The sequence below is a fragment of the Diabrotica virgifera genome, chromosome 2 (genome assembly GCF_917563875.1).
Source record: "Diabrotica virgifera virgifera chromosome 2, PGI_DIABVI_V3a".
In the NCBI taxonomy this organism is placed as follows: Eukaryota; Metazoa; Arthropoda; class Insecta; order Coleoptera; family Chrysomelidae; genus Diabrotica; species Diabrotica virgifera.
In genome coordinates this window covers 61455430-61474687 of record NC_065444.1, presented here as the reverse complement: position 1 = coordinate 61474687, position 19258 = coordinate 61455430, and the positions used below count along the sequence as shown (strand labels likewise).

General features: G+C 33.1%; 1 protein-coding gene across 2 annotated transcripts in view; it reads left to right on the top strand.

Moving 5' to 3' along the window:
- Window positions 1–283: 283 nt before the first annotated feature.
- Window positions 284–19258, top strand: part of LOC114329297 (ectopic P granules protein 5 homolog) — a 143165-nt gene continuing 124190 nt past the window's right edge. The window contains exons 1-4 of one of the 2 annotated variants that reach the window (XM_050642598.1): window positions 284–466; window positions 8403–8748; window positions 10720–10956; window positions 13580–14195. In XM_050642598.1, the coding sequence (XP_050498555.1) occupies window positions 446–466; window positions 8403–8748; window positions 10720–10956; window positions 13580–14195 (1220 nt within the window). In that variant the 5' untranslated portion in view covers window positions 284–445. Of the gene's footprint in view, window positions 479–8402; window positions 8749–10719; window positions 10957–13579; window positions 14196–19258 lie in introns of both variants that reach the window. The other variant, XM_028278344.2, reaches the window with a different exon arrangement.

Here is a 19258-nt window from a genome sequence, read left to right as displayed (position 1 = left end):
CTAATTGTTTGAAACATCTGAATAGTTTTGCTGCCCTTCCTCTTCCCTTAATAAAAATATTTTCTATCACACAAACAACAAACACTAAACATATCAAAATAGCGTGTACCAAAATATAAAATCACTGCGCACGCTAAATAATGACGTCACTGGCTTGATGAAGTTTAATTCGCGTGTACCTAACTTTTTTATTTGCGTACACGTTAGCGTGTACCTAGACACAGCGCCTCCGCCTATGGATCTAACAATTGACATGTGACGACGTACTTTAAGTTGTCATTGTCACTTGCCAATCAGAGTGTCAGCTGCAGTTGTTTATAAAAAGCAAAATATTATTGTTTAAATTTTATGTATCACTACATTAAGTAATTTAACAAGACTAAATAGATATTATTTCTAATAGCAAACATAATTATTGTTTATTAATAAATGAGCCGCATTCATCATGGAGATAGCTAAAGAAAAGGTACAAACTAAGGTAATTGATTCTGCTGATTATACAATTTGATAACTTGTTTACAGTTGACAATCACTTCTTTGCATAAAAATATCATGAGGAAATAACCTGATATGCTTGACTTATGTTGTGAAAGGGAATACATAACTCGTATTTGTATATAAGTATGTCATATTATGCCTTTTGGATGAAACATCCTGAGCCTTCCTTCTTCCAGTCCCTCTTTTCCTGAGGAAAGCTAAAGATTGTTACAGCCTTATTGACGGCATTTTGAATAACTTTATCAACCTATTATGTTATTGTTTCTTCATTTTAGGAGCGATAATAATAATATGATTATATATGCTTCTTTCTATATTTTCTAACAGTCTATTTTCCCCCTTATAAGCAGTCTTTACAACTCTTATTTTTAGCCCATTAGAATATGACCTTTGTACTGTAATTTTCTGGTGTTTATGGTCATATATCTTTGTTAGTTCTAGATAATGTCTAAATATAAGGAATCACAAGATCCCTGAGGGCTCTTTTATATAAGAATTTTCAGATGTATCCATTTTCTTGTATGTATTGCTAAAATTATCATTGTAGAATATATTTTTAGGCTTCATGCGATTATTTCTTGAAATGGTAACTCTATATCCCATTTCTTTCATATTTAGGGATGCACTGCAGGTGGGGGCACCAAAATGAGCTTTTTTCTGCTGGTGTATACAAAATACTAATTTAAAAAACGTAAGGGCACCTATGCTAGTTTTGCAGGCAGGCACCTTATACCTTAGTGCCAGAACTGGGTATATTTCCTTTGTTTTACTTTAAATCTCTTTGTGATTATCATAAACAGAGTTAAGTTTGCATTTCCGAACAAATCAAGTTAATGTATATTTGAAACATTATTTTATATAAAATTCAGCGTTATATGAATTCATATATATGATCCTCGACACCTAATGGTATAAGAGGCAATCGATTATATATGTATGTATGTATGAATTCATATACAGTAAAACCTACCAAATCCCGATCAATGCGGCAACAGGCCAATCCAGATATGAAAAAATCCGGATATCAAGACCACTTCTTTTAAAGTCTCTGAAACGTTTTCTCCTTCATACATTCCAGTAATCAATGCCTTCAATAACTTTCATCGATAGACCTTATAATACGATAGATTCTATAATACCTTGATCTATAGGCTTACAGAGGGATCTCACATTTGGGGGCAAAAAAGACACTTTATTTCGCCATCTTTTAGTTCTTTTAGGTCAGGATGAGAGGGTGCGTTATCCAACAGCAGGACTGTCTTTATCGGTAGATGTGGACGGCAGAATCGTCCGGATATGGGGAGGTCTGGATGTGGCAGATTGTACTGTATTTCATGACAGCTTCCTAATATCTCAGTAAAATAGTTTTTGCGTTTATTAACTATTTCCTAGAATTACTTATATTCATATTCTTATCATTAGCATTACACAGTAATGTCATTACACAGTCAATGTTGTATAATATAAAGTTTAAGTTATTCATATTAGGAGTTTAACCTATTTTATTCCTCTTTTATTACATTTAAGTACCTATTTTCAAATAACAATTGCATGGAACAAATAAAAAAATTCACAAAATTCATGTTATTATATTATACAAATATCATATCATTTATACAAAGATAGGAGAAACCCATAACTCAATAAAAAAAAATTTTTTTTCAGTAGTCTCAGTCCTATGAGTAAATCGCAGCTTTATTGCTGGGCCTCTATAGTTTTAATATCCCACATGTGGAGTTATTGTTTTATTTTTTTATGACAACTGTATGTGCTGCTCTGTAGGAAGTGCATAATAGGATTCAGGTTATAGGGAAGATATTCAATATTATGTTAAATACATTGTTTGCCATAATTTGATTTCAGCTTTGTATCTGTACAGATACATTACCAAAAACTGCAATAAATTAATTCCAGGTTTTTATCTCACATTATTTACTAAATTGATAAGTACTATATAGAATAACTAAATAGAGTAGAACCCCGCTAATCCGAATGTTCAGCAAATGCGAACCAACAGAAAGTGAAAAAAATTAAAAAATTCATAACAAAAACTTAAAAAACATGTTTATTATACAGAGTAAAACCAGAAAATTGAACAATGTAGGATTAATAGGACTTTGGACATTTAAAATTTTTAAAAAATGAATACATATTTTATACGTACTGCTTATAAAGGTTAAATATAAACGTACTTCGGTTCTCTTGCAGTCAACTTAAGGCCAAAAATATTGTCCACACTCTTGCGAGAATGTTTTGCGACTCAAAATCGATGACAACAAAAGCTTTGAATTATTAGTTAGGCTAACTTTCAGATAATCTGAATTTTACGGAATCCGAACAGGCTGTCCCCCCAATTAGTTTGGATTTGTGGGGTTCTACTGTAGTCAACTATCTATCAAAATATTCTCACAACTTAGGATTTCCTAAATGTTCATTAAAGAACTATTAAAACCATGGATGTTTTATGCCATTATCCTCAGCTTTGTGCTTAGGTATTTAAGTGATGGCCAAGGATATGTATATCATGCGTTATGTTCAGTGCCGGTTTAATGTAATTTCGAGCCCTGTTTCGGGTTTCAGGACCTGATAGGTCTACCTGTTCAGGCGTACCTAGTGATGCAAGAAGAGAATATTATCGACCAGAAAATTCTCGGCGAGAATTTTCTATATTTACAAAAACCGAAATAAAAATAAAAACTAGATATGGTATATAGTATATTTTTGTCATCCCAAACATTATTCTTGAAGCCCAAACAACTACTTGCTCACTTGCTGCTCTCTGCTCTGCTCATGAAATGCTTTTTGGCTTTGGCCGGCCGGGGATCCCCCGCGATTTTAGATAAAATCCCCGAAAATCGAAGTAGCCGGGGCTGGGGAATCCCATGAACCACTAGCTAGGGTGTTTACAGTGTCAATATTTATTGTTTTGGTGCTATATTAACCTACAAATAGTTAGAATGGTATTCATTTAAGCAGAGAAGAACAAGTTGAGGGAACTGAGTTTATAGATAATTTAACAAATTTAAAATATGACGACTCGGCTAAAATAAGGGCAGATTTGTCACTTTATGGGTCCAAGGAGAGATTTTTTGTAAAATCAATTGAAAAACTAGACCCTATAATATATGGTGGAAAGCTACATGTTTCGGAACAAAATTAACTAAAATAGCAGTTGATATAGCATAGCATGCCTTCATCCAGTTCAGCGACTGAAAGCATTTTCAGTACTTATGGTTTTTTATTCACTCCTCTAAAATAAACCGGCTTACTGCTGAACGGGCTAGTAAGATTGCTCTTAAAATTGTTAGACATAGACCAATCCATGACTGAGCTGGTGACTCGTGAAAAACAAAATTCCACAACTTCTCATCAGTACATTGAAATGCAGAATGTAGATGACCAGAATGAGCTAATGATAGAAATAAATTCTGAATCTGAGTCCTCATCTTTTTCAGATTAGATCACCACATCCATTATTTGCTGTTAAGAAGAAAATTTCATTTTTTAATCAAATAAAGTGTTTTCCGTTGTTTTTGTATTTTCTTATATACAAAGAACACTATTGTTTCGTCTTATAATTTTGTATCTAATTTCATGATTTTTATTACCCTATTTCATCTTTAACAATATCCCTAAGGACGGCATAGGGTTCATTCTCAGAAAATTCTCCATATCGAGAATATTCTTGAGAATATTCTCCGATTTTTCATTCTCGAGAATTTTCCAACAGAAGGTGTACCTGTTAGTGAGTGAGTGGCCGGCCTAAAGTCAAAAAAGACAGCTCGCCTGATGCATTAGAGATTGCTATCGTCAAATAAATTTGCAATAAAGGTAATACATATATTGGGAAAAGTTGCCTTTACATCCTGGATGACACCAAATTTTTCATAAATTGTATGTTTATTTAAATTTTGGCATAAGGCTATACAATGAATAATTTCATTAGCTATGTACAGTAGAACCTCGATAAGTCGGATTAATCGGGACTGCAGTCGATCCGGGTTATCGAAAATCGGGTTAGTCGGATGGTAAAAAGTAATAAAATATGGTATACATAGATACTTCAGATAAACTACATTATGATTGCAGAAACATGAAATATATGCACAGTACATCTAAATTACGTACAGTTGTATACAGTATTGTTTATTTCTTGGTAAAAAACTCAGTCAAAGTAAAAAAATATTTGTTTTGTCTGATGAAAATTAGTCCGGGTTAGCCGAACTTACGGGTTATCGGGGGCCGACTTATCGGAGTTCCACTGTATGTTCTTTTTGGTTTCATCAAGATCTTTTTTATATATCTCGAATAAAGTATTAATTGACGTCTTGACTTCTTCTTTATTTAGCGTAAAAAAAAACAAAAAAACATCTATAAGCTGATGTTACATCTTTGTAGCATTCAATTCTCTTTAAAAGATCTTGGGTAATGTTGTTGTTCTTTGTTTTTTGAAGTTCAGTTGTAAAGAACATGTTTGAGATATCCTCGCCTTCGCAAAAGAAAGTTTTTGCTTCTAGTACAATTTCGCCAAACTTATTTTTTACGTCTCCAACAAAGTTCAAAAGAGATGTCATTAACTCTACTCCAATTGACACGTATAAGTCCACATTTTCTGACGTTTTGCTTGTTGCATTCACTCGTTCCTAAAATTCTTGTCTGCCGTAAATCACTGCCAACAGAGCTGTCTCAAAGGTATCCGTTTTATTGTGCAGTGCCTTGACTTCATTTCTAACTGCTGATTTTTCTTCTCTTTTAATGCTTAACTGGAAAAAAATATGTTTGATGGATCCATAGTTTTTAAGTAATGCATTTACAGTATCAAAATCGGGTAGATCATCTAATAGTTTCAATTAATCGTTTTACACAAAATTTGTCGCTATCATTCAGTAAATTCCATCTTGTCTCGTGTTTGAGGAGAAGTCGAAAAAAAAAACGTGCAGATACATTGAACAATTCTGCAATAATCAGTTGCTTCCAAGCTGGATTCACTGCTAGAATTTGTTTTTATTAACTCCCAGTATATTTACAATCTGTCACATATCATATATAATATTAAAGGACGATAAGTAAATGATCGGATATTTACATTGGACATGTAGGAAATATTTCCAGTGAATTATTTCCTTTTAGTCCAAGTAATGAAGCTTAAAATAGGACAAAACCTCGCAATTTTTACAGAATGGATCGATTTGCTTAAAAATTTGAGAATAAGTAGTGAATAGTCCAAGGATCAAAATCTATATGATGCTGAAAGGCGCTTTTACCATGGGGTTGGTTGTCACCCCATCTCGGGGGTGGAAATTTTTTATTATATTTTGACCTCAAGAGTTAGTAAAAACATTAATTCTAAGCAAAAAACGTTCTATATATTTTTTTGATAAAATTAATAGTTTTCCATTTATTCGCTATCGAAAGTGTTTGTTTTATATCGAAAAAATCAATGTTGTTAATAAGTTTTCGGCTAATAACTCCAAAAGTTTTCGTTTTATCAAAACAACTTTACTTAACAAAAATGTACCTTTTGAAACAATAAACAAAAAAGTTTCCTTTAGTTTTTTTTTAGACCAATAGTAATCAAGCTATACATTATTAAATCTCTTCTTCGTCAAATGCTAAATACTGTAGTTTCAAAGTCAAAAGACGGGAAAACTATTCATTTTTCGAGAATAACTTGTTTAAACTAATTTAAAGCATTTTAAAATATCTATCAACAGAAATAAAAACAAAGTCTTTAGCTCAAAAATTAAGTGACGTATATTGAAAAAAATGTTAGTCCCTACTTTTTTTAGCGAAAAAGTGATCCGAAGCAACCTCCCTAATCACCACCCTAATTAAAATTAGTCATTAACCTTATTTGGTCTTCTTTATTTTTATATTATTAATAGGTTCTAGAAGTTTGACTGGCTTAGAATGATTAGTTTTTAAAAAAATGGAGTTAGAAGCGAATAACGATTTTTTGTAGTTTGAAAAAAAATGGCTTTTTCTTCAGAATAGAAAGATTAGCATCAGAGAAACGAAAAAATGTTTAAATACGAAATTGTAGCGTATCTAATTCTCAAAAAACTGGTTTGCAAAAATTTTTACTACAGTAAAAATTGAGTGAGCTATTGATAATTAAAACTTGTAATAACATGCAAAAACCACCTTTACCAACCCTTTCAAAGTCACCTCTTTTTGCGACTGAGGATTTTAAAAAGAATTAATATTAATAGGCTTATATAACTTATAAATATCTACAAAATTCTATTTTGCCAAATTTTCTAAGATAAAAAATAGAAAAGTTACGGTTAAAAAATCAATATATATTTTTGAAAAAAAAAAAAGGAGAAATCCAATTGGAAGCATAATAATGTAAGTTAGCGATGTTGTTAGTCATTGGTCTTATTCGTTCTTCTTTATTTATGTATTATTAATAGAATTATGTATTAGAAGTTTGACTGGCTTAGAAATATTAGTTTTTAAAAAACTGGAATTAAAAGCGGATGACGAATTTTTGTAGTTTGGTAAAAATGTCGATTTCTTCAGAATAGAAAGATTAGCATCACAGATACGAAAAAATGTTTAAATATGAAATTGTAGGTTATTTAATTCCCAAGAAATTGGTTTGAGAAAATTTTTTCTACGGCAAAAATTGAGTGAATCGTAAATTAGTATATTATTGAAAAACACTTATTTTTTCGATATAAAACTAACACTTTCGATAGCGAATAAATCGAAAACTATTCATTTTATCAAAAAAATGTATAGAACATTTTTTGCTTAGAATGAATGTTTTTATTAACTTTTGCGGTCAAATTATAATAAAAAATTTCCACCCCCGGCATGGGGTGGCAACCATCCCCATGGTAAAAGCGCCTTTCGGCATCATATAGATTTTAATCCTTGCACTATCCACTACTTGTTATCAAATTTTCAAGCAAATCGATCCATTCTGTAAAAATTGCGAGGTGAAAAGCTTCAGTTCCTGGACTATTTACATAATTAACCTATTTATTTAAAACCGTTATTTGTTTGTTATTCCGAGTACACTTAGTTAAACCTGCTTATCAGGTCCGTTGGTTTAAATTTTAAGCGGCGTACTTCACCTATGGTGTTAAATAGATCACCCGCGAGGGGGTTCACATGCGTATTCACTCTATCCCGATATTTTTCACTGTGTCGTTTTATTTCACTTTTGATGGTGGGAAGTCTTTTTCTATTACTGTATTTGAATTAAAGAATGATTCGCACATGGTTGATGATAATACTTGTATTCTTGCTTGAAGCCCTGTATAACGACCCCACATATTTGCAGCATTATCATGGGTCTGTCCTCTACAATTTTCAATTTCTAAGCCTAACTTTTCTAATTTTTTATAACTACATCTATTAAATACTCTACAGTGTATCTCTCCAATCAAATAAAACCAAAGAATCTCTCAACTACCGTATTGTCCTTTACATACCTGAGAATAAAAGTAAGCCAGTCTTGATAGTTGATGTCCGGATCCGGAGTATAGTCTACGATTATAAAGAAGTATTTTATAAAGAAGCTTCTTTAATTATTTACAGTATGAAAGTTTATGTAAGGTTTGTTTTCATCACTTCCAGGAATTTATGTACAGTACAGGGGTGAAGAGATGTAACAATAGAACATAGGCATTCCATCTGTATTAGCATATGTGCGTATGAGGTTACTGTCAGAAAATATGTAGATTATTCAGCTGCCCTTATTTTTTTATTATTAAAAGGATTGGGGCCCGGGCCCCTGATCGCCCAGTGAATAAACCAGCAATAAGTATGTTATTCCTTCATGAATTTTAGTATATACATGTAACTCCCATATTCCTCATTGATTGTTAATTGGTTACCCTTGTCATATTTATTGATTAAAATAATACATTATCAAACTGTTTTCATTTTAGAAAAAGAAGAAAAATAAATCTAGTGAGGGTAGTAGTTACAGTTCAAGTCAAAAAAGCAGCGAGGAGTTCTTAAAAACAATTTCTACAAGCACAAGCAATGTTGAAGAAATTCCTGCAATTGAATGTAGTACTTCATCATTGGAAGATGCCAAACAGGTAGAACATGATCAAGAAAAAGCAAAAAGCGATCACGAACAGAACCAACAACCCGTTGAACAAACAGCAATGCCATCAAATTTGGAAGAGTCTTTAGAGATCAACACCATTAAAGACATTGAAGATGAATTGTCTGTTGGTATAGAAAATGAAGTAGTTATAAATAAAAATGTTGTTGACGAGACAACAGGTAGGTATTTTAAAAATAGTTTATATGTTTACTTTTATGAAAATATGTTTACTTTTATATTTTGGATCTATGAGTTTTCACTTCGGAAATCACCCTCAAAATACAAATAACTTGTATTTTGAGAAAGTTTTATTAAATTGCAGTTTATAAAATTGTACTGTAATGTTGGTCTTGGAAAATATTTATCTTTATGTAGTCCTTATTCCTTTCTCAGGTCAACATGTTCCCTGCCATGTTCCGGTCACATGGGACCAACACTAGTATTGCTATCATGAGGCCCGTTGTTCCCATGGGACCAACACATTTCTAAATCCTTTTTAGGCTGTTAGTCATATTAATGTGCAATATCTCACACTAAAAGAAGTTGGCAACCATAGCGTTGTCTTGGACTTGGATTTTTGGATGAGTCGCTGAATTGGATGTGTCGCCTGTTAATATCACCCCTTAGATGTGTCGTACACGGACTGTTGGGTTAGTTTACCACTGAACGACATATATGGGCAGCTCGAGCGGTCGTCATAGAAGGGAAGGTCGAAGAGCTGTCAACTGATCACTGCTCCTAGCTCAGTCAACGGCTCGAGCAGTCAGTGTTTACTGTGCAACCAAAGAATACTCCATCCGTTGGATGGAGTATTCTTTGGTGCAACCCACGCGAGCTGTCGACAGCACGATGAAATTCCACTGTGCTGTTGACAGCTTGAGGCGGTCGCGATTGCTCGTGTAGCGCTGAATCTGCTTGAAACTATTCGTGTAGCGCCGACCTTAAAATCACTCTGTTGAATGTGGAGAAGTATTCAAGTAGATATTCAGAGAAGGGTTCATTTGGATGTTTATAAAAAGAGAATATTGGGACTGCGAACAATGTGTATCTGGAAAAATTGCAGTGCTACCACAGTTTTGACCAAGTAGTTTTTTGGTTTTGACATTGTAGGTCAGGCCTGACTTTTGTAGGACATTGTAGGTGTCAGTAGCAACACTGTAGCGTCAGTGAAAATGGATATTGTACAGAGAAATATATATAGTTAAGAAAAAGCCACCATATACCTACAAGTAGGTATATGGTGGCTATTCAAATTGAATTTGAACCCAATAGCCAGCATTCGATTTCTTAACCGTCCTAATACAAAAGGTATTCAATAAAAATTTATATTCTAGGTGATTGTATGAATAACTTTAAAATTTTTAAGGTATGTACTAGTACACTTTAGAAGACCAAAAATAAGCATCTTTTCACGATTTTTTTCCTCAGAATCTTTATTAAAAATGAACATAAAACCTTTTACATATTAATATCTAACTCTTAGAGAATACAAAAAATATATCTTCTTACATTTATGCACGTTCACTAATATTGTAGAGGGCGCCAAAGTCGAGGCCTCGAAAAAAAGTAGTTCCGATGGCGGACAGTTAATCTCAGGATTGGGATGTCTGAAACAAAAAAATCGTACGTCATTTGAAAAAGGAAGGTTTCTTACGTGACAATTTACCACCGTTAGTGAAAAATTCTGCCAAAAAAAGATTTTACGGAAATTTGAAAAATGTTTGTGAAAAAATGGCCCGTTTTTCTTTAGTTTTTCATGGTTAAAAAATATTTATTTTTTGGTCAAATTGTGGTAAATTGTCACGTAAGAAACCTTCCTTTTTCAAATGCAGTACGATTTTTTTTTGTTTCAGATATCCCAATCCTGAGATTAACTGTCCGCCATCATTTTTCGAGGCCTAGATTTTTGCGCCCTCTACAATATTAGTGTATGTGCATACATGAAAAGAAATCTATTTTTTGTACTCTCTTAGAGTTAGATATTAATATGTAAAAAGTTTTATGTTCATTTTCAATAAAGGTTCTGAGAAAAAAATTCTTGAAAAAAATAAATATTTTTGGTTGTCTAAAGTGTACTAGTACCTTAACACACCATTTCGGCAAATCGTCTAAAATTAAACTTAACACTATTTTGGTCTTATATTTTACAGGTAAAATTTCTGCTGAACTGGAGAAAATTTTAGATGAAAATAAGAAACTTGCCAACGACATAAAAATGACTGATAAGATTACAGAGAACTACAAAACAATCACCAAAAATTCTGAGACTGAAGCTCATACTGAGATGAAACCTTACACGGAGACACAGTTAAATTCGTTATATTATAATCAGGAACTTGAAACCTTGGAAGAGTTCATAGAGCAGTATGTTAATGCGGAATTAAAAGGTAGGTATTTCTTTTAAATTTTTTGTATACAGTGATGAGCGCGCTAATACCCGGTAAAATAGCGCAAAAGATAGAAAACGAATTAAGTTGTGAGATAAAAAGAAATGAAACTAATCGAGCTGGGAAAGTTAGCGATATTAACCTAAAAATTTACATTATATTGATTGTTTCCCACCTTTAGACGTATCGGACGAGTTTGGCATCTACCACTGTCACCGTGACAGTTTTAGTTGACATATTCCTCTGATACGTGTAAAGGTGGAAAATAATAAATATAATGTAAATTTATGAGTTAATATCGCTAAATTTTCCAGCTCTACTAGTTTCATTTCTTCTTATCTCACAACTTAATACATTTTCCATCTTTTGCGCTATTTTGCCGGTAATTAGCGCGCTTATCACTGTATACAGACTTATATTACAATCACAATCAAGATGCACAAGAAATAAACAAACCAAGACACGTTAACTGTTACAAGGAGCACTCCTGAATCATGATTTACAATTTATATACATTGTAAATCCCAAATGATGATTTACAAAGTTTATACATTGTAAATCATGGTTCAGGAGTGCTCCTTGTAACAGTTAACGTGTCTTGGTTTGTTTATTTCTAGTGCGTCTTTATTGTGATTTTAGTATAGATTATTCTGTCGTTAATATAATTATTAAAGTAAATGTATCCTCTCGCTACAGTATGTGATGAGCTTTGTTATTTCTACACTTCACCTGCAGCTTCTTTCTCTCCATCAGTTAAATACATCATTTCCAAATCATCCTTCTAGCCATCTAAATCGACATTATCATACATTGAGCACGTTTGCATTGCTTGTCACAAACATAAATCTGATCTATGGTACTTTTATATTTGTGTGTGTGTGTTAATTTTCTGGGTATTCATCAGTTGTTTTTTTTTTCTAATGGTCTAAGAAATTGGAGAATTTTTTGTAGATGTTTCGTCCAAATCATAATTGACATCCTGCATACTTCTTCTTCCTCTTTATAGGCAATTCTACTTGTTCGTTGGTGAATTGATGCCTCTATGGAAGGTTGTCCTCTTTTGCGCGGTCAGCCGATACTTCTACCGATTGGTGATTTATCTCTTGCTATTTTGACCACACGTGTCTCCCCCATTCTGCTTAGTGTCCATTCGTTTATACACTATACGTTACATTTTTTTCTAATATCTTCACTTCTCTTTCATTGTCTCAGCATATTTCCTGTAATTCTCTCATTTCTGCCGTTTTTAATAGTCTTTGTGTTGTGGCTGTATCGGATCTTGTTTCTGATACATATTAAAAGACATAAATTCTTGACTTTGTCTCAGTGTTAATATGTCGTTTGTCGTATAGTGTTATTAAGGCATACTGCCAGTCTATTTGCTTTTTGTACTTGATTTCTTTCTTTGTCCAAGTCTCCATAGCTGTACAATATAATTCCAAGGTATTTTATTTCCATTACTTGTTCAATAATGATATCAATTTCTATTTTACATCTGATTGGTTCTTTACTGATTACTGTTGTTTTAGTTTTCTGAGATGAAGTTGTCATCCTTCATACTTATCTAACTACATTTCTCTTCTAGGGTATTTTGGTCTGTTTGATGATTTCATTTTTAATCAAAGATTTCCACACTGTATGTAAATTTGGAGCGTCATCCATTATGTTGATAACACCTTTGGCTTTGATGTCTCAGTCTCCCTAACTATCATTGTTTTGTAGTGTTAGATGGGTTCTATTTCTTGATATGGCAGGTCAGTTTTGTGCTCAGTGTTCTGTTAATGTTCAGACAGCGCGTATGTGGTTTGCTTACTATACTAAGACTGTTTTTTCAGTCAAGCGGATATTCGTCGGTTAGTCTGCCCCACGTATTTTTTATCACAAGTACCACAGGCTATGCTATAAACTCCTTGATTTTCTAGATTCTAGACCTATTTTGTCGTTTGGTTTTCTTAATGTGGATTTGATTGTTTTCATGGTCTGTGATTTCTTTGATAAATGAAAGAACTACTTTTGATGTCGGTTGTGATGATTTTGTCTATCTATTGGAATGTTGTCACCATGTTCTGTGACTTTCCTGATAGTTTGTTGTTGGTATAAAGTACTTTTTATCGTTTTTAAGTTCTTGATTGCATGCATCGCTTAGCGTGTGCTCACCACGGAGCCCAAAAGATGGTATCCTAGCCTTGAAAATAGTATTCGTCTCTTCATATTCGTGAATTCTGGCATTCAAAATAATGCATTTATTTTACATAGCGATCGATAATATAGTTTCGATCGCCAGGTAAAATAAATACAATATTTTAAATGCGAGAATTCACGAATATGAAGAGTACGATACCATGCTCTAGGCTAGGATACCATCCTTTGGTCTCCGTAGTGAGCAAACCCTTTGTCGTGCTGGCAACTGCTTTTGTTTGTGAAGGATGGTGGTGTGAGAAAGCGTTTAAATATATGTATGTGAGTTGTTTTTCAGTAGGTAATCGGTATATCCAGGTGTTCCGTCCTTACACTGGATGTATTGACAACTAAGCGCCAGGATGGAACACTTGGATATACCATTTACCGAAAAGCAACTGTTTTTTGTTCAAATGACCCGGTTTATAATTGAATATATTTTTAGGTCTGGCAATTAAACAACATCCTCTATACGAACTTTTAACCAGCTATCTACGTGTCCAAGAAAAAATAACAGGCAACACTTTAGAACTAGATCAAATCCGCAAAGAGTACAAAACCTTACAGAATGATCTCTGGACCATTGAAACTGCAACCGTAGTCGGCAGAGGAGAATGTCAAGATGGTAGCGTAGTGTCAGCCACGCATAGCTACAACAAAAGTATATTTCATAGATCTGTTTTTCAAAGTATCGTAAGGATTTTGGGGAATGTTCAGACGTTGACTTATGAAAATCATACGCTGTATTCGTATTCTGCTGAAGATTTGAGGATACAGATAGAATCCTATCTTCAAGGAATTATAATGAACTGTTTGAACGTAACTCAACTATCAAATACTGCTCCAGTTGCGTTGACAGTTCAAGAGGAACCGCCTCATCTAAAACCATACTTAGGAGAGCTCCGAATATGTATTTCGATTTTGTTTTCGTTCCAAAGGAAACTAATCAGGGAAATGCAGTTCATCAAAGAAACAAGACTGTGGTTGTCGAGACTGGTTGCTGTTCTGTTGAGACTGGCTAATTACCAAGACCATCTGTTCGTATTGAATCATGTTTTAAGGTAAGGTCTTAAAGTTTTCAATGTATTTTTATGACGTAAGTAAAGAAAAATAATAATAAACTACACTCATGGACAAAAATATCGAATATTTTGAAAATATCATGTGAAGTGAAATGTTTTGTGCTGCAATCCTTAGCACCCCGTGTTTGGAATTAATTTTCCGAATATGATGTTTTAAAGTATCATATAAATGCTCGATCACATTTATCTCCGATATAGGCTATATGGTGGCCAATTATGAATCCTCCGTACATTCCAACCACGTGGGAACAGTCCTGTGTTGCTGTTTTCCAGGAATATATGCAACATCACCAAATATTATTAAAAATATGTAGTATATAATACTTTTCGACATTTAAAGGGTTTTTACCCAAAACATTTTGGCGGCTCAAGGATGCACAATATTGGCTTTTTTAAACACTGATGATGGATTTTTTAATCCGAAAACGTTATGTGATGTAATGTAACCCTGATTTAGGGACTTTTAAATATACCTTTTACAAAGGATCTAGTATTTTTGTTTTTATGTACATGTCGGCTGTCATTTACCCTATCACCTCCACAAGTTCGGTATGCCCTTTTCAAGAAATACCTTCCATTTACCTTTCAAGAAATAACTACAAAACAGTTTTTATTTTTTTTTTGAGTTGTTACACTATTTGAGCTGAGGTGCGATATGGTGAACGGTATGTCAGTTGTAAAACTAGTGATGTTGATTATAGTTACTTTCGAGTATTCGTTACAAATCGTTACTTTTGTATTTGAGTACCCGTAATCATATCGAAAATCGTATTTCTCAGTAGGTAGGTATTTTGTATAAAGTAATCATTTAGAGTATTCGTTACTTTGATTACTATGATTACTTTTGTATTTGAGTACCGGTAATCATATCGAGAATCGTATTTCTCAGTAGGTAGGTATTTTGTATAGGTATTCCTATATAACAACGACCTTCACCGATCTGTTTAAGGGATAAAAATGATTCGATTACTATGATTACTTTTGTTACTTTCTTATTTGAGTACCGGTAATCATATCGAGAATCGTATTTCTCAGTAGGTAGGTATTTTGTATAGGTATTCCGATATAACCACGACCTTCACCGATCTGTTTAAGGGATAAAAATGATTTGATTACTATGATTACTTTTGTATTTAAGTACCGGTAATCATATCGAGAATCGCATTTCTCAGTAGGTAGGTATTTTTTGTAGGTATTTCGATATAACAACGACCTTCACCGATCTGTTTAAGGGATAAAAATGATTTGATTACTATGATTACTTTTGTTCCTTTTTTATTTGAGTACCGGTAATCATATCGAGAATCGTATTTCTCAGTAGTTAGGTATTTTGTATAGGTATTCCGATATAACAACGACCTTCACCGACCTGTTTAAGGGATAAAAATGATTTGATTACTATAATTACTTTTGTTACTTTTTTATTTGAGTACCGGTAATCATATCGAGAATCGTATTTCTCAGTAGGTAGGTCTGTATAGGTATTCCGATATAACAACGACCTTCACCAATCTGTTTAAGAGATAAAAATGATTTGATTACTATGATTATTTTTGTATTTGAGTACCGGTAATCATATCGAGAATCGTATTTCTCAGTAGGTAGGTATTTTGTATAGGTATTCCGATATAATAACGACCTTCACGAAGTACGAAGTAATCAGAGTAATCAAAGTAAAAAAATAGATACAATAGTCGTTACTCGCTCTGATACGATTGGTACGAAGTAACGATGTAATCAAAGTAGATACAATAGTCGTTACTCGCTCTAATACGATTGGTATGAAGTAACGAAGTAATTAGAGTAATCAAGGCAATCAAAGTAGATACAATAGTCGTTACTCGCTCTGATACGATTGGTACGAAGTAACGAAGTAATCAGAGTAATCAAAGTAACGATGTGCCTCTCTGTATTGTAATCGTTACTTTCGGTATTCGTAAGTAACGAGTACTTTGTAACGAATAGTTACTTTTTCAACATCACTAGTTGTAACCTCATACAGAGCGTTAATTTTGGTGGTGGCGGCATAGTGCCATGGAATGGTATTTCTTGGAAAATACATACCGAACCTGTAGAGGTGATTGGGTGAATGACAGCTGACATGTACATTAAAAACATTTTAGAAGATCATGTCTTAGCATTTGCCGACCATATTGGATGTGACAGACTCGAGTTAATGCATGGGAACGTACTTGATGAGATTCAGTTGAAAAGACTATATTGGCCGCAATATAGCCCATATTAAATTTAATTTTGATCGAGGATGTATGTGACACTTAAAACATCGCATTCGAAAAAAAAATTCTATCCCTATGACACAAGAAGGGCTAAGAATTACAGCCCAAAAAATTCACTCCACATGATAATTTTAAAATATTTGATATTTTTGTCCATGAGTGTAATTAAAAAGGAAAACAGCGTTAATAATACAACAGTTTCATAGGGTTGTGGAGATTATTTCATTCCTAGAGACTCTGACCAATAGAAACCTACAAGAATAAAAATTACAGCGAAAATTACACTCACCCATTTGTCTACTCAACAATTATGGCTTGATTACAGCGATAATTGCATAGTAGAAATCGAAAATTGCACTGTCATGTTTTGTTGAATTGACAACCACATACAACAGCTTTATTTATATATTATGTCAGTTTGGCATTTCATATAGGTATTTGCAAACATTTTTCTATAAAAATGTCTCGTTTTGGCACTGAATCTGTAACAAAATCTATATCTTCCTACCTGTAGATGGACCAGGAACATCATGAGATGATAATTCAACAAATGAGAACCAATACAACGGAGCCCCAACCTAGTTGTTCCAAGAATTTAAATCTACATCCAAAGGAATAGGGAAATAATGTAAACAATTATTATAACTGTGTGTTTAATAATTATTAGTTTTTTTAAGATTGGGTTTTGTTGTATTGTTAAATAAATTGTTTAGAAAGTTATTATTTCTTCATTTGATAGTTTCACTTTTTTCGAGTAATTTTCTCCCTAAATTACACTCGTGCATCAAAATAACCAGATAATGTAGCTTTCAAGTGTATTGCCTTTTAAAAACTACTCTCGTTCATTTTCACAATCAATTACTTTTAATGGGAAATAAGCCACAATTTTACCAAAAAAATGATTTTTTTCGAAGCCCAAATCGGGTTTCTTTGTCAAAATACAAAATACTACTAAAATAAATAAAAATGTTGTTGCTAAGTAAAAAAATTTCTTCTAATAATTTATTTAATCTGACTCATTTATATGGGCAATTCAGACGTATATTATACACTTTAAAGTAGAAGACTTTAAAATGACATCGCCAATATTTATGAGTTGCGCTCCTGGGAAGACTTTACTAAAAGATAGTTCATTCGATTACATGAAATCAATACCAACTCAAGAATATCCGTCACACAAAAATCATAGCATGTGATCTGTCTTTAAAAAAAACCAAATGCAACGATGACAGTAAAATTCTCGCGTTAGAGATTCCATAGTAAATCACGAGGGAAAACCAGGAAAAAACCTCGTGATACTATCCCGACATCGTAAGTATTTGGTCTTACATTTAATTTACTTTCAAAAAACTAATACCAAATTCTAACTTTAATATGTTTAAATTATAAATAATATTAATAATACATAGATATAGAATGAGTAATACTAAAATATAAAATTTGTATTAACTCGATATATTATTGACTTACTAATCATGGTATTTTCTTTCTATTGACTTCCTCTTTCAGTATGGGTAACCACATCTTACTGCATTCTACGGAGGAATTTGCGACACATTTAGCATAATTAGAGCCGCTTCTTTGATTTTTCTCTTTTTACTATCTGATTCTTTCAGGACTATACCTACTTGAATCTCTCCACTGAACTCTATGTTCATTATCCCATGCATGTTGACATATTTGAGATCTATCAAATTCTCTATTTTTAATATAAGACTGATGTTCACTTATTCTAACGTTTAATGGTCTTGATGTTTCACCTAAATAAACAACGAAACCCGATTTGGGCTTCGAAACGTTAATAAAATCATTTTTTTGGTAAAATTGTGGCTTATTTCCCATTAAAAGTAATTGATTATAGGGGAGACCGGCCCTGGCAAGGTATGGTTAAGTTGTACTGATATTGTACTCCTAGTTTTTACGAAAAACAAGTGGTAATATTAAATAGTTTTTAAAATTAAAGTGTTTATCTACTAGATACTACTACGTAAGTCATCTATACGTAATTATTACTTTATTATTGTGAAAAGAAAACGTTAAATAATAAATATACACCACCGTACAATCATTTTGTGAGGTTAGCTAGCATGCGGTTGGTTTGTCACTTACCAGAGTCGGACTGAAGCTTTCGCCACCGCAGCTTAAGATGACTTCAAATAATGTAAACACACCTTCCGATCTAACCAGCCCAGTAAATCAACGTTCGAATATCACAAACTGTTATGCATCAGCTGCTTCACATTCTTTTCCGAGTAAGACCCAAGCAATTGTATTTAGTTGTATCGATAATGCTAAACTGCAGGATTATTTAATTCCGTTGGGCACAATAATCAACCCAAAAAATATCATTTTTTCATCTAGATTATCTCATAATAGAATCTGCATGTATTTGGCAAACAAAACCGTAGTAGATAATTTCATGACACAACATGGCTCTATAGAAGTACTCGGCGAAGTTGTAACAGCACGGAGACTTGTCTCTCCAGCAGAAAGACTAGTCTTGTCTGGTGTCTGGCCGTCAATTCCTCATCAAGTATTAGTTGAAGAATTACAGAATATCGGTTTAAAGCTTATTTCCCCAATAACATTTCTGAAAATTAGCTCGAATCTTCCGGAATATAGTCACATATTGAGCTTTCGGAGGCAAGTTTATGTAAGCCCTATAACATCATCAATTCCAGATTCTATTCTAATAAATTTCGACCAAACACCTTACCGCATATTTTTGTCACAAGGTACAGTCACCTGCTTTATTTGCAAAAATACAGGACATATATCATCCCAATGCAATAACAGTTCAGTAAC